The 12,159-nt window shown below is 47.3% G+C and overlaps 1 protein-coding gene across 1 annotated transcript; it reads right to left on the bottom strand.

Moving 5' to 3' along the window:
- Window positions 1-18: 18 nt before the first annotated feature.
- LOC123132274 (endoglucanase 5) lies at window positions 19-4,948 on the bottom strand. Its single transcript, XM_044552060.1, has 4 exons — window positions 4,037-4,948; window positions 3,703-3,906; window positions 3,128-3,382; window positions 19-976 (listed from the first exon to the last, which is right to left on the bottom strand). Exons 1-4 carry the CDS (start codon window positions 4,454-4,456, stop codon window positions 266-268), a joined length of 1,590 nt encoding a protein of 529 aa, XP_044407995.1. The 5' UTR covers window positions 4,457-4,948; the 3' UTR covers window positions 19-265.
- Between the last annotated feature and the right edge of the window lie 7,211 nt (window positions 4,949-12,159).

Genomic DNA, 12,159 nt, shown 5'->3' with positions numbered 1-12,159 from the left:
CTCTTGGTCAACTCAAGGTCAACCATCATCAATCTGGTGATGTTTTATTCTCTTTTTTTTTCGAAATTTCATTCCTACACGAATGAAACAAAGCAAAACCTATACGAATTAATCAACAAAAAAATGTACAAATCCACCCATCCATCCAACGGTCCTAAAAAATCGCCTTTTCTTCACTCTTTCTTTTCTCACATTTTTCTCGGTTATTCAATTAACATTCCTACAGCTGAACATATTCACCGGCCGGCGACGAGGAGCCGCTTCTTCACAGGTCCCGTTGCTCCCGCAGCCGCTCCTCCGCGTCGAGCTCCATGAGCCTGGAGAAGACGCCGACCATGGGCGCGGTGTTGTACGTGCAGGCCTCGGTCTGCATGTACGCGCCGCGCTGGTCGTTGAACCGGTCCTCGCCGTCGGGCCCGCCGACGACGGCGCCGACGAGGTCGTGCGGGTTCTCCTCGCCCGCGCTGTACCACGAGTCGAACCCCTGCGCGCACCCGATGAACCCCTTCTCGTCCGCGAACGACGCCGTCGATGCCGCCCGGTGGTGCACCCGCCGCGGGTACTTGTCGCTGTACCCGACCAGGTAGCTCGTCCCCATCGGGTTGGTGCCCAGGATGTAGTCCGCCTGCGCCCTGGCGAACGCCAGCACCTCCTCGGCGCGCACCACGACGTCCGCCGCCGTCTCGCCGCCCGTGTCCGAGGTGTCGGCGTCCTCGTCCACGGTGCAGCGGAGGGGCTCCCCGAGCGCCGCCAGCAGGTCGGAGTGGACGGTGAGGAGGAAGACGGCGTTGGTCACGTACTGGAGGTTGTTCCAGGGGCGGATGAAGATGAGCCCCGCCGGGGTGCGCGGCGCGTTGCGGGCGGCGCCGCCGGGGTTCTTGTTCATGTTGGAGCACACGTAGAACTCGGCCTTGGCACGGTACTTCTCCAGCACCGCGCGGTACTCCGAGCTCAGGTCCTTCTCCTCCAGCAGCAGCTGATCGATGGCCCAGGAAGAGAAATGTTAATTGCAAGGATCAAAACACAAATTATACTAATTAAACAGCTGATGCATGGCTAATTTAGTTTTTAATTGACGGCTAATTTGTAAATAAAACCTTTGACCCCTTTGACCTTTTGCAAATAAAACCTTTGACCCTCTCTAAAAAATATATTGACCTATAGGCTCTAGAGGCTGCATGTCGACCAGGAACACCTTCTAGTAGTCAAAGCTATGTGCCAAACTTAATAGCAGGGTTGACTTGAGCAGCGATCGCTGGTAGTCAAACTACATGCAAACTTAATAGCAGGGTTGACTTGAGCAGTGATCGTTGTCAACCTGTCCTCCATTTGTCTGGTATACTGTATGTGAGTGCAGAATCTTTGACACCAACTGACAGACGCCATGTCCGAATGGCATCCATCGTTACACGGAACATAACTTCAGTGCCGTGCAGAATTGATCAGGTTATATAAACCAACCCGGCCGAACATCAACGAAAATGGGCCGCATGATCCTTGCTGGCTCAGTTACCAGTGCCCAAGTTGTGATCCAACCACCGAATCCAAAAAACCCTTAAAAAAAACTGAATCCCAAGAAAAAACGTGCAGCTACTGTCGGTTGAGTATTTTTCTGTCTCATGTGCTTCCACTCTTTCCTTTCTCCCATCTCCAATTGAAAAGCCCATACACATCAGTAACAACTGCTGATGTGTTTTTCATTAAACAACCGAGGAAATGACCGCTCGGCCCCTCCATTCCACTTGGGCAAGTAAGCTGTCTAGCCAGAGTAGGTATCCATCATTGGTTGAATCGCTTGCTTCAAACATCACATCCCAAGTGAAGCATGACAGAGACAAAAACAGCTTGTGGATGACCAAAGAAGCAGGCATGTGATGGACGAGCCTTCACCCTCATGGCAAGAGGAGCCGGCCGCATGCTGCCTTGCGTTCTAAGCATATGCGAAGCAGAAGGTGCGGTCAAAGGAGCTATGATTAGGAAGGCAGTCCATTCCTACGAGACCTCATGTGATCGGCGACAGTGAACAGTCCATGGTTAGGAAACCGGTCTGTTTCTGGAAGGTTTTTAATAAATAAATGGCAGCTGCCGGGAGGAGCACATGTGAAAGGAACGAATTAGAAATGGTTACCCGCAGGACAAAGGCGCAGGTGGGGTGGGGTAGATCGAAAGATCTCTCCTAGTCTCATGGCCGGCCCCGTGTTTGTGTAGTATAAAACAAATTTGGGCATCTCTCAACTTTCTTGACCCTCTTGGTGGGCAGAGCATCGCCTGCTCCCCATGATTAGCTTTTTTTGCTGAGAATCATCATCAATCATCTCATATGCTTGCTTAACTAGGTTTTGCACATGCATGGGCGCCCCTCGACGAAAATCAACCTCTACGCAAAAAGTCACGTTGCAATATGTATTATCGAAATTCGAAAGGCGTTTGGGATGATATGTATATATGCATTCTCCTAGAAGAATTAGTAGGAGAGATGCATAGGGCGGGCGGAGTTGTTGGGCATGGCGCATCATCCATCAACTCCAGCGGAAGCACCCCGGGAAAGCATGCTAGGTAAGGTACGGTAGGGGGGTAGCCATGCTTGCAAGCTAGAGAGAGAGGGTAGCTAAGCAAAAGCTAGGGTGCACCAAACACGCGGCTTGCTCCTCATGCTAACGATATATACAAAACCGGTGGCACAACCAAATCAACAAAGTCATACTACATCTGTCATTACTAGTATATGGGATCAATTTACCGCATGGATCCCATATGGCAATCCCCTAGTACGTAGTATTAAATAACTACCAGCACTGCTAACTACTAGTGAATTTTTTAAAAAAAATCGCGAACTAACTAAAATTCGAACTAACTATAGTGGAAGTTGACGTATGCCTCTGACTAATTTGTTTACAGCTGCCGCAATCGGCGGTGGAAAAAAGAATCATTCTGATCATTGTTTTCTTTTGTGAGGAATTCATTCTGATGATGCATGAAAAGGTAAACAAGTTTGACCAGCTCAAGGAAAGGTCGCTAGGTTGGTGCAGTGCATGCATGCATGGGCTGCGTGCATGCGTCAGCAATGGAGAGACGCACAGAGAGAGACGAGATGGCAGTAGTGGTGATGAGTGGTACTGAGACTGACCTTGGAGGCGAGGACCTGGAGGCCGGGGTACTTGATGTCCCAGCTGAACTCGGAGACGCCCCAGCCGGTACCGCCGAAGTCGTCGGCGTTGGCGACGGCGTAGTCGAGGTACTCGCGGCCGCCGGTGGCGCGGTGCAGCCACAGCGCCGCCCACAGCAGCTCGTCGTTGTACCCGCTCGCCGACGGGTAGTAGCTCTTCACCACCCGCACGCTCGCGTCGTACCGCCCCCGGTACTTGTCCGCGAACTCGAACAGCTGCACGTAATATACATACGTACGTATAAATTATAAATACGACGACATATACGATAAGAAAAGAACTACGGTATAGCCGAAGCGTCAAGCGTGTGTGTGCACGACGGACGTTGAGCTGCTCGCTGTCACGTACCAGACCCGGCTGTGGCTAGTGGATCGAGTGTCGTGTTTTTTAATCGTGAATTCTGTGTGTAAAGGGGGCTGACAAAAGCTTAAAGGGAAATTAAGCTGGTGCTAATCTAGTCTGATTTTTCTGCTTTACGTTTATTAATTATTAATTTTGTGTGACAAGTAATGTGTGCTAGTACGTGACAGCGTACCTGCTGCGCGTGGTGGAGGAGGAGGTGCGCGTAGTGCGCGTCGCCGGCTCGCCGGAACACGATGGACGCGGCGGCCATGGCGGCGGCCGTCTCGGCGGCCACCTCCGAGCCGGGGTGCTCGGCGTCCACCTTGTACGCCCGCCGCGACGTCGTCATGTCCTCCGGCCGCTGCCAGCAGTAGTGGTCCGAGTCGCCGTCGCCGACCTGTACGTATGCGCGATCGGGTCAGAAAAGATGCAGCGTGTGCACGCTACGTGCGTGTTTACACTTTGCATTCTGCGCGCGCGGCCGGTCATGGCGACGGCGGCGGCGGCGGCGATGGATGATGACTGACCTGGGTCCAGAGCTCGTTGGGCGCGGTGTGCGCCTTGATGAAGTAGTCGGTGCCCCACTTGATGGACTGCAGCGCGTGCGCGCCCTCGCCGGCGGCGGCGATCTGGTCGCCGTACTCGAGGACGGCCCAGGAGAGCATGGTGACGGTGAAGGCCATGGGGAGGCCGAACTTGACGTGGTCGCCGGCGTCGTAGTACCCGCCCACCAGGTCCACCCCCTGCTCCAGCCCGTCGGTGAGCCCCGAGTGGCCGCGCCACCGCACCCGCTGGTTGTACGGCAGCCGGCCCGACCGCTGCGACTCGAAGTAGAGCAGGCTCTTGGACAGCGCGTCCCCGTAGTCGTGCCGCGCCGCCGACGCCATCACCAGCGACACCGCCACGACGGCCGCGGCCAGCACGAACCTGCCGGTGACATCGCTCATCTCAGCGGCCGCCCGTCCCGCCCGCGCGCGCGCCAAGAAAGAAACCCGCGGTCGGTCGATCGGCCCCCGAAAGAAACTCCAAAGCAGGCGCCGACGGTGCGGCCGACCTTGCTCGATCGCTCCGCGCCCGCCGCAAACCAAAATGGCCACCGGCGGCCGGCCTCGCTCGCCGGAGTAACGGGTTTCCAAGAATGGAAGCGGGTCAGCGCCGCCTCCGAAAAGTGAACCCGCGGCTCTGCCTCCTCCTCCTCCTGCCTGGTAATTTAAGCTCGAAACGGAAGCTGATAGATAACCGACGGAGTAATTGCTCCGCTCCCGAGTAGAGTAGTAAATAAATGGCTAATGATCGGCTTCCAGCTTTAGCGGCGGACCTCCTCCTCACCCTAACCCTCCTCGACAATATCTTCGCTGTGCATTGATCGACGGGTTTATATACGGCCGGGCGCGGGCGCGCGCAGATATGCAAAGTAGTAGGAACGGATGGCGATGTTGGGTTGGTGGGCTGTGTTGAAAGAGAGGGAGGGAGGGAGGAAGAATGCTTTGGGGCTTGGCATGCATGGCGGTGCGGTGGCTTGGCGGGGGAGGGACAGCGACGTCCCGAGAGAAGTCAGTACGAGCTACTACTACTGCTACTCCAGTTCGGGATTTTTTTTTTTTTTTTGCAATGTCCGCAAATCATCATCAAAAAACTCATGCGCGCGCGCGAGTTGCCTTCGTTTACGTTTTTTTGGGTTGTTCTGCTTGGTCCACGCGGGCCCACGCACGCCCCGGCTGCTGTGGTTGGTCGGTCCAGCCCAGCCCCCCGGCCGGTCCTCGCGGCGGAACGGGGAGCGCTTCCCGCGTTTTTTCCTCCGACGTACGATCGCCCCGGTCTACGGTGCGGATCGGTTCGGTCCTGCCGTGCGTAGCTCGACTGGCCCGGAGCCAATTCAAAGGCATGGTGGAGCAAGTGATATGGGAATGCATAGAAGTAGCGTAATTACAATGCTGACTATATATTCCACCTATTGGAGATGCCCTGATGTCGTCGTCGGAATATGTTTTTTTTCTTAACACAATGAGTAATACTCCCTCTCCTTTCCAAAATACATGTTGTGCTTTTAGTTCAAAATGAACTAAAACCAAGACAAGTATTTCCGAATGGAGGGAGTACTTTTTCTACTAGTTGGAATGCCGCATGACATGATCGAGGAATTTTGAGCGTCCTCCAGGTCCACAACAGGATCGGTAATAAAAGATCATTTATAACCAGCCTAAATATGGTGCAAGTCTCCAAATTTAGCAAAATGTAACTGCAAATTATTAGCATTTATTAAGTCCCACAATTTGTGTCACAGTGATGGCCTTCCCTAAAAAAGTTTTACACAGCTGATAAAACACAATTTTTTTGTGAAAAACTGAGAAACGTGGCTATTCTTGCTTAATGAAACTCATATTCGTTGTTTGTTGCTGGGTCGATAAGTTGTCGATTCTCCGTTGTGTCTGGTTTCTACAGGGATTGGCACACATCGCAAGGACAATGCAAATATATTCAAGGAAATGCATCCCAAAGTCCAAACTGTGCTAACCGGGCCGGTGTAAGGCACGATAGACCAATTAATCTTTTTCGCCATTTCTCGGTGGTTGGCCTAGAATTGTTGTGATCTCATCGTCGCACACCTCCCAGCACAAAAAAAATGTGGAACTGCAAGTGTGCAAATTTAGCAAAATGTAACGAGTTTTCTTGGCCTCAAACTGAGTTTCATGCAACCTACGAATAGACAAACCAACCGCTTCTTATTCCCATGAGAACGGAGGAAGGTGCATGGCGGAAGCCACATACGTTCTTTGATTTATTGGCAAAACTAAGCCACATAGGTTGCATGACACGGTCAAGAAATTTTGAGCATCTTCATAGTCGACAACCAGACCGTCTAATAAAAGATAGACAAACTTAATCATTTAATATCAGCCACTTAAAGTTATACATCATTTGTTATTTATTATTATTTTGCGGGGAAATTATAGTACATCATTTATAACCAGCCTAAAACTGAGTATAGTAGTATGGTGCAACCCTGCAAATTTAGCAAGATGTAAACTGTAATTATAAGCATTAATTAAGTTCCACAGCTTGTGTCACCATGATAGCCTTCCCTAAAAAATGTTCCGCACAACTAACAAACATATTTTCTTCAGGAACAATTGATAAACATGGATATTTCGATACATTAAGCATCATATTGTTTATTACTAAAAATCATTTTCGTTGTTTGTTGCTGGGTCGATAAGTTGTCGATTTTCCGTTGTCTCTGGTTTTCTACAGAGATTGGCACACATCACAAGGACAGTGCAACTATGTTCAAGGAAATGCATTCCAAAGTCCAAACTGATCGACCAGCGGACCGGTGTAAGGAAAAGATATGCAAATGAATCCTTTTCTCCATTTCTCAGCGGTTGGTCTAGAACTGTTGCGATCTCATTCCTTGCGCACCTCTTAACTAGCGCAAAATTTGTGGAACACAAGTGCGCAAATTTAGCAAAATGCAACGAGAATTCTTGGCCTCAAGCCAAGTTTCACGCAACCTACGAATAGACAAACCAGCCGCTTTTTCATTCCCATCACCATGAGAAGGAAGGAAGGAAGGAAGGAAGGTGCATGTGGGGAGGAAGCCACATACTACTCCTACTAGGTTGTTTGATTTCTGGCAAAGCTAGTGTGTGTGTGTGTGTGTACTTTGTGTGGCTAGCTCTTTCTGTTGTAGGTGAGCCGGGCCGTTGCGGCGTCGCCGTCAGGTGGTGTGGTACATCATCGTTAACCAAATCGTGTGACGGGTCCCGTCGGCGGCAAGCGAGCACATCGGCGTGCGGCCGGCCGGTGCCCATCGCCGGACGATGCTTCGGTTGGAATCAAGGAACGAAAACACTCTTGTGGCTAGCAGCTCCATTGACGCCTGCTTTTTTATTTCTTTTCAAAAGTACCGGTACTATTATGCGACTGGCTTCATTGACGCTTGCTCCGCCGTGTTCTGGTGGGCAGGCGGCCCACGTTTGGCATTCGGGCGACCCACGTTTAGAAGAAGAGTAATACTGGAATATGCAAACTGTTAGGCGAGGAGGCGGAATTGGGACCTTTGACGAGGAGAGGCACTGGAAGCTGCCACGATGCAACAGTAGCGGTGATTGGTACGTGTGGGGGAGAGACCGAGTGCTCACCGGACACACCAGGTGGTGTTGCGTAGCTGAACGTCAACGATCGACGTCGCGCCTCGTTCGCCCGATGACTTGTTCCCAGCGTTACATTGCGTTACAAGCATATAATATATGTACGCAGGCACGCATGTAAGTGGTATACGTATATAACAATGCACTGGCCGTGTATATGTTTGTCCTATGAGGTTTTGACTCGGTTTTCAGTGCAAGACCCTGTCAACTGATTTCCATTATTTTTAGTTAAAAAATTAAGTTTGTAAATATTTTTAATGATAAATCTGGTGATTCGAATTTTGTTTGACCGATCGGCTTTTTTTTAGCATGACAGAAGTGAAAATTACAACTGTGTTCTCACTATAAATAAGACAAACTGGTACTACGAGTGCTCTAGGACGTTATTTATTTGTCAGTGCTGCTAGTAGGTGCTTACATGAACATGTTTTTTTATTGCTAGAATGCTTAGATAAATAATTGGGGAATCATGCCTCCTGATGCAGTGGTTGTATCTTGCAAAAACTGCGTGTGATGCCCTACTTTGCTTTCATGTTTGGTGAGTGCTGTGCTACACAATTGGGCTACGAGAGCACCCTGGATGCTTGAGAAGAAGAAAAAACATTTTTGGTGAGTGCTACACAATTGGGCTAAAGTTCTTTCCTTTCCCTTAAGTCTGAAAATCAACGATTCTTGATCTTTAAAGTGTCAAAGCCATATTGACGGCAACGTGTTGGCAATTTCACACATGTGGGCAGCCCACTCGCCAAATGCTGTTATGAAACAAGAAAATCAAGAAAAATAATAAAGAATCTGAAAACTGATGGTTTATCGGGAAACTCTTGTTATAGTTTACATTGAAGAAATATTGAGAAAAAGTCCACATTAAATATTAAAAGAAGTATATATGAAGAAATCGTTTTTTCTGATACAATACCATTTTGATATATTTAAAATAAAAGGATAGGAAATAACAAATAAAGCATTTAAAATATGAAATATTAGAGGGAAAATGAAATATTCAATTCATTGCTGTTGAGCAGGTGTCTAAGGGGCAGTCATTTTTCTAAGCGTGTTTGCTCTATTTATTTTTTAGTTGATTTTTCTTTTCCTATATGGGTATGTGTGAATGTTGTGCGTTGTGTGTGTGTGTGTGTGTGTGTGCGCGCGCGCGCGTGCGCAAGTATACACATAAGTATTACGTAATACATCTGTATATTCTAGAGTGCGAAATTTGCATAATTATATGTTTATTTTGTATATGCAAGAATGTATGCAATTTCAGTATAAATTGTGCGCACTTTTTGTCATCATTTGGTATTAGTTTATTTATTTTCTTTCTTTTTTAATGGTAATACCAATGCCACTAATTAATTATTATTTTTGGAAAAAACCATTTGTGTGAAAACTTCACTATCATATATTTATTTTTTCATCTTATAAATTTATTTGCAAATTATGTGCAATTTTTTTCATTGTTTGTTTTAATTTCTTCCTCTTTGAAGTTAAATACCACTACACAAATTTATTCTTCTTTAGAAAACTTTTATTTTATTTCAGCATGAGTATAGGGAGGAGAAGAAGGCTAGAGAAAGAAGAAGAAGAAGGTTGGGCCTTTGGATTTTTATCAAGTGGTGCATAGTGGTGGAGAGCAATTTGACTGAATGCCCAAAAAATTCAGCCACCCGTGTAATAGTTGCTTCCAATATTCAAGGAAGTTCCCAAAAAACTAAAATTTGAAACTAAGAAAATCATAAGTTGAGGAACAGAAAATGGTTTGCATTTGTAAAATGTCTAGTACCTCGGGTGACCTTATTTTGAGTTTTAATTTTGTACATGGTGAATGGGTTTCCATGTGCACAAGACCATTGTTGCTTGATCATCAAAACTACTCTTTAGAGTTGAGAATGTTCTAGACTTTTTTGACAAAGGATAATATACTGATATCAAGAAGATATCAGTTATATATGGCCTCTGCAACGATACAATATCGAGACCCAATCTAGAAATTGAGGTTGCACACAACCAAAATGATAAAAAAAGGAAGGAAGAAATTAAAGAGAGCCGACGTGACAATGACACGTAACAAGCAAACAAGTAGCAACATCAACCACCGTCAATTTACAACATATGGGCTACAAGAAAGATTCTCCGTAAGTAGCCTCCGCCGCTAAATCCAACAACAGAAGGTTGGATCTTGGGTTTTCACCCAAAATGGTACACCTGAAGAATCTTCAAAGCAATGCCTTCAACAAGGATGCGAAAACACCGCCCCTACCAGGTGCATTCATTGAAGGCCGAACCAAGGGTTTTGACCCTGGAGCTTGAGACCCGGTACTAATAAGGCACCATGTGTGCCACCGCCACTTGCCAAAGAAGACAATATTACCTGGAGGGGCACTTCCACACACCATGGTCACGAGAAATTTGGCATTGTGTCGGCAATTTCACACATGTGGGTAGCACACTCATCAATGTTGTTATGAAATAAAAATGATCAACAAATAAAAAAAACAGAAAATTGATGGTATATTGGAAAACTCTTGTTATACATTGAAGAAATATTGAGGAAAAGACCACATCAAAATATTCACAGTTTCAAAAATATAGATGAGTAATTCATTTTTATCTAATTTTTAAGAAGAAAATGATAGGAAATAAAAATAAAACATTAGAAAATACGTATAACTACCGGAAACATGGAAATTTAGAAGAAAAGTGGAATATTGAAGGAAGTTACCGAAAATCAAAAATTGAAACAAAAAAATCATGATTTGAGGAAAAGAAAAACTTTTGAATTTTTCAAGAAAATCCGTGTATGTCTTTGCATTTCCAAAACGCCTAGTACCTCAGGTGACCTTTTTTTAGTTTTATTTTCGTACGTGATGACTGGACTGGGTTAGGTTCCTTGTCATTGATGCAGCCCATCAGGGTTCAAGTTCTACACTTAGCACTGATGTTTGCATCTTCCTGGATTTATTTCAGTCTGTTTCCACCAATGGTCGTTCAGTGCGAGAAGACGTTCCCGTCGACTACAAAAACACATTTGATGGTTTCGTCAATCTCAAGATATTGTGTCGGCTCATTATCTCGGAGGTGCTCATAGACAGTGGCGAAGCTACGAGAAATTCTTTGGGCAGGCCAAACAGGCAGATTAAAGCTAAACTCACAAACTTTTGTTTTATGGCCTCCTCAATCCTTCATTGTTTGTTGTTACGTTGGGCGGGCCACGGCCTGGTTTTGCCCCAACGTAACTCCGCCCCTGCTCATAGAGATAAGATGTATGTGTGTGCGTTTATAGGCTGAATGCGTTGTACTGTGTTGAGAATATTTAGACTTGGTAGCATAATTTGTCACGTGCACAAGATCATCACTACTTGATCGTCAAAACAAGTCTCTAGAGTTGAGAATATTCTAGACTTGGTAGCATAATTTGTCGCATATCTTTGTGGTATTAGAATGGAGAGACCAAATTCAGACTCTGGTAATAATCGAGGGGCTGAGAATATAATTCTCCCCAACTTTTGTGAAGAACAGTGACACCAGAATTATTCCTTTTCCACGACTCTTTAGTGCGCGATTGGTTGTCTTGTCTGAACTCTGCTGAACGGCATGACACAGATGGAGAGGCCGCCGGGGCGGCATAGTGCATTGCTTTACGCCACTTTGAGCTAGCAATTGCCTGTTCAAACTCTTGTGTTCGTGTCTGCCTGGCTGTGTGGGAGAGACGAATATGGTTCGAACTTCTTCAGGATATACTTCCCCGGGGAGGGACCGATCGATATGGAGCTCCATGCCACCGTGCACATCACATCGATGATCGATCCACGGAGAGCACGACGCCGGAGCTACATTCCGTATTGGCAAGCAAGCCGAGCAGCTGCCAGATGCCATCATCGGAATCAACAACCCCTCGATCGACTGATCGATCGTGCCCACAATGTCTGTCTAGCTTGAAGAGCACAGCCCGCCGTTAGGGGACATGCATGCGCCCCAGTCATCGCACGAACTGGCCAGCTATAATAAGGTAGTATAGCTTCCTCGGAGCAGCTAGCTGGTCAGTGCCTTGCACACACGGGCGTCATCCGGTCGTCACACGACACGCCCACGCGTCGGCGATCAGGTTAGTTAACGAACTCGATTGGTCAATTCAGTTCAGGTCCCCCATCCGTGTACAGCGAAACGTCAAAAGATTTGGCACGTACCACATAGACACATACGTGTGCATCGCGTTCAAACATGCTAGGGTTTCAACGCCGAACACTTGAATTGACAAAGCACGCAACATGCAGGCAGGAAGAGACATCAGCAGGTCAAGATCGTTGTCGCAATTATTGTCGCCTAACAACGGGGTATCGAAGCAAAGCGCCTGATTGATTGAGTCGGCTTGAATTCCATGGCAGCAAAGCAGGAGCACTAGTAGTACTGCTGGCTCTGTTTGGAACTTTGTGTACGTAGATAAGAGAAGTTTCTTGTATGAAAGCGTATGCTATGGTCGATCACACTGTCCCAAAAAGAAG

The sequence above is a fragment of the Triticum aestivum genome, chromosome 6A, assembly GCF_018294505.1.
Source record: "Triticum aestivum cultivar Chinese Spring chromosome 6A, IWGSC CS RefSeq v2.1, whole genome shotgun sequence".
In the NCBI taxonomy this organism is placed as follows: Eukaryota; Viridiplantae; Streptophyta; class Magnoliopsida; order Poales; family Poaceae; genus Triticum; species Triticum aestivum.
This window is presented reverse-complemented; position numbering and strand designations above follow the sequence as displayed.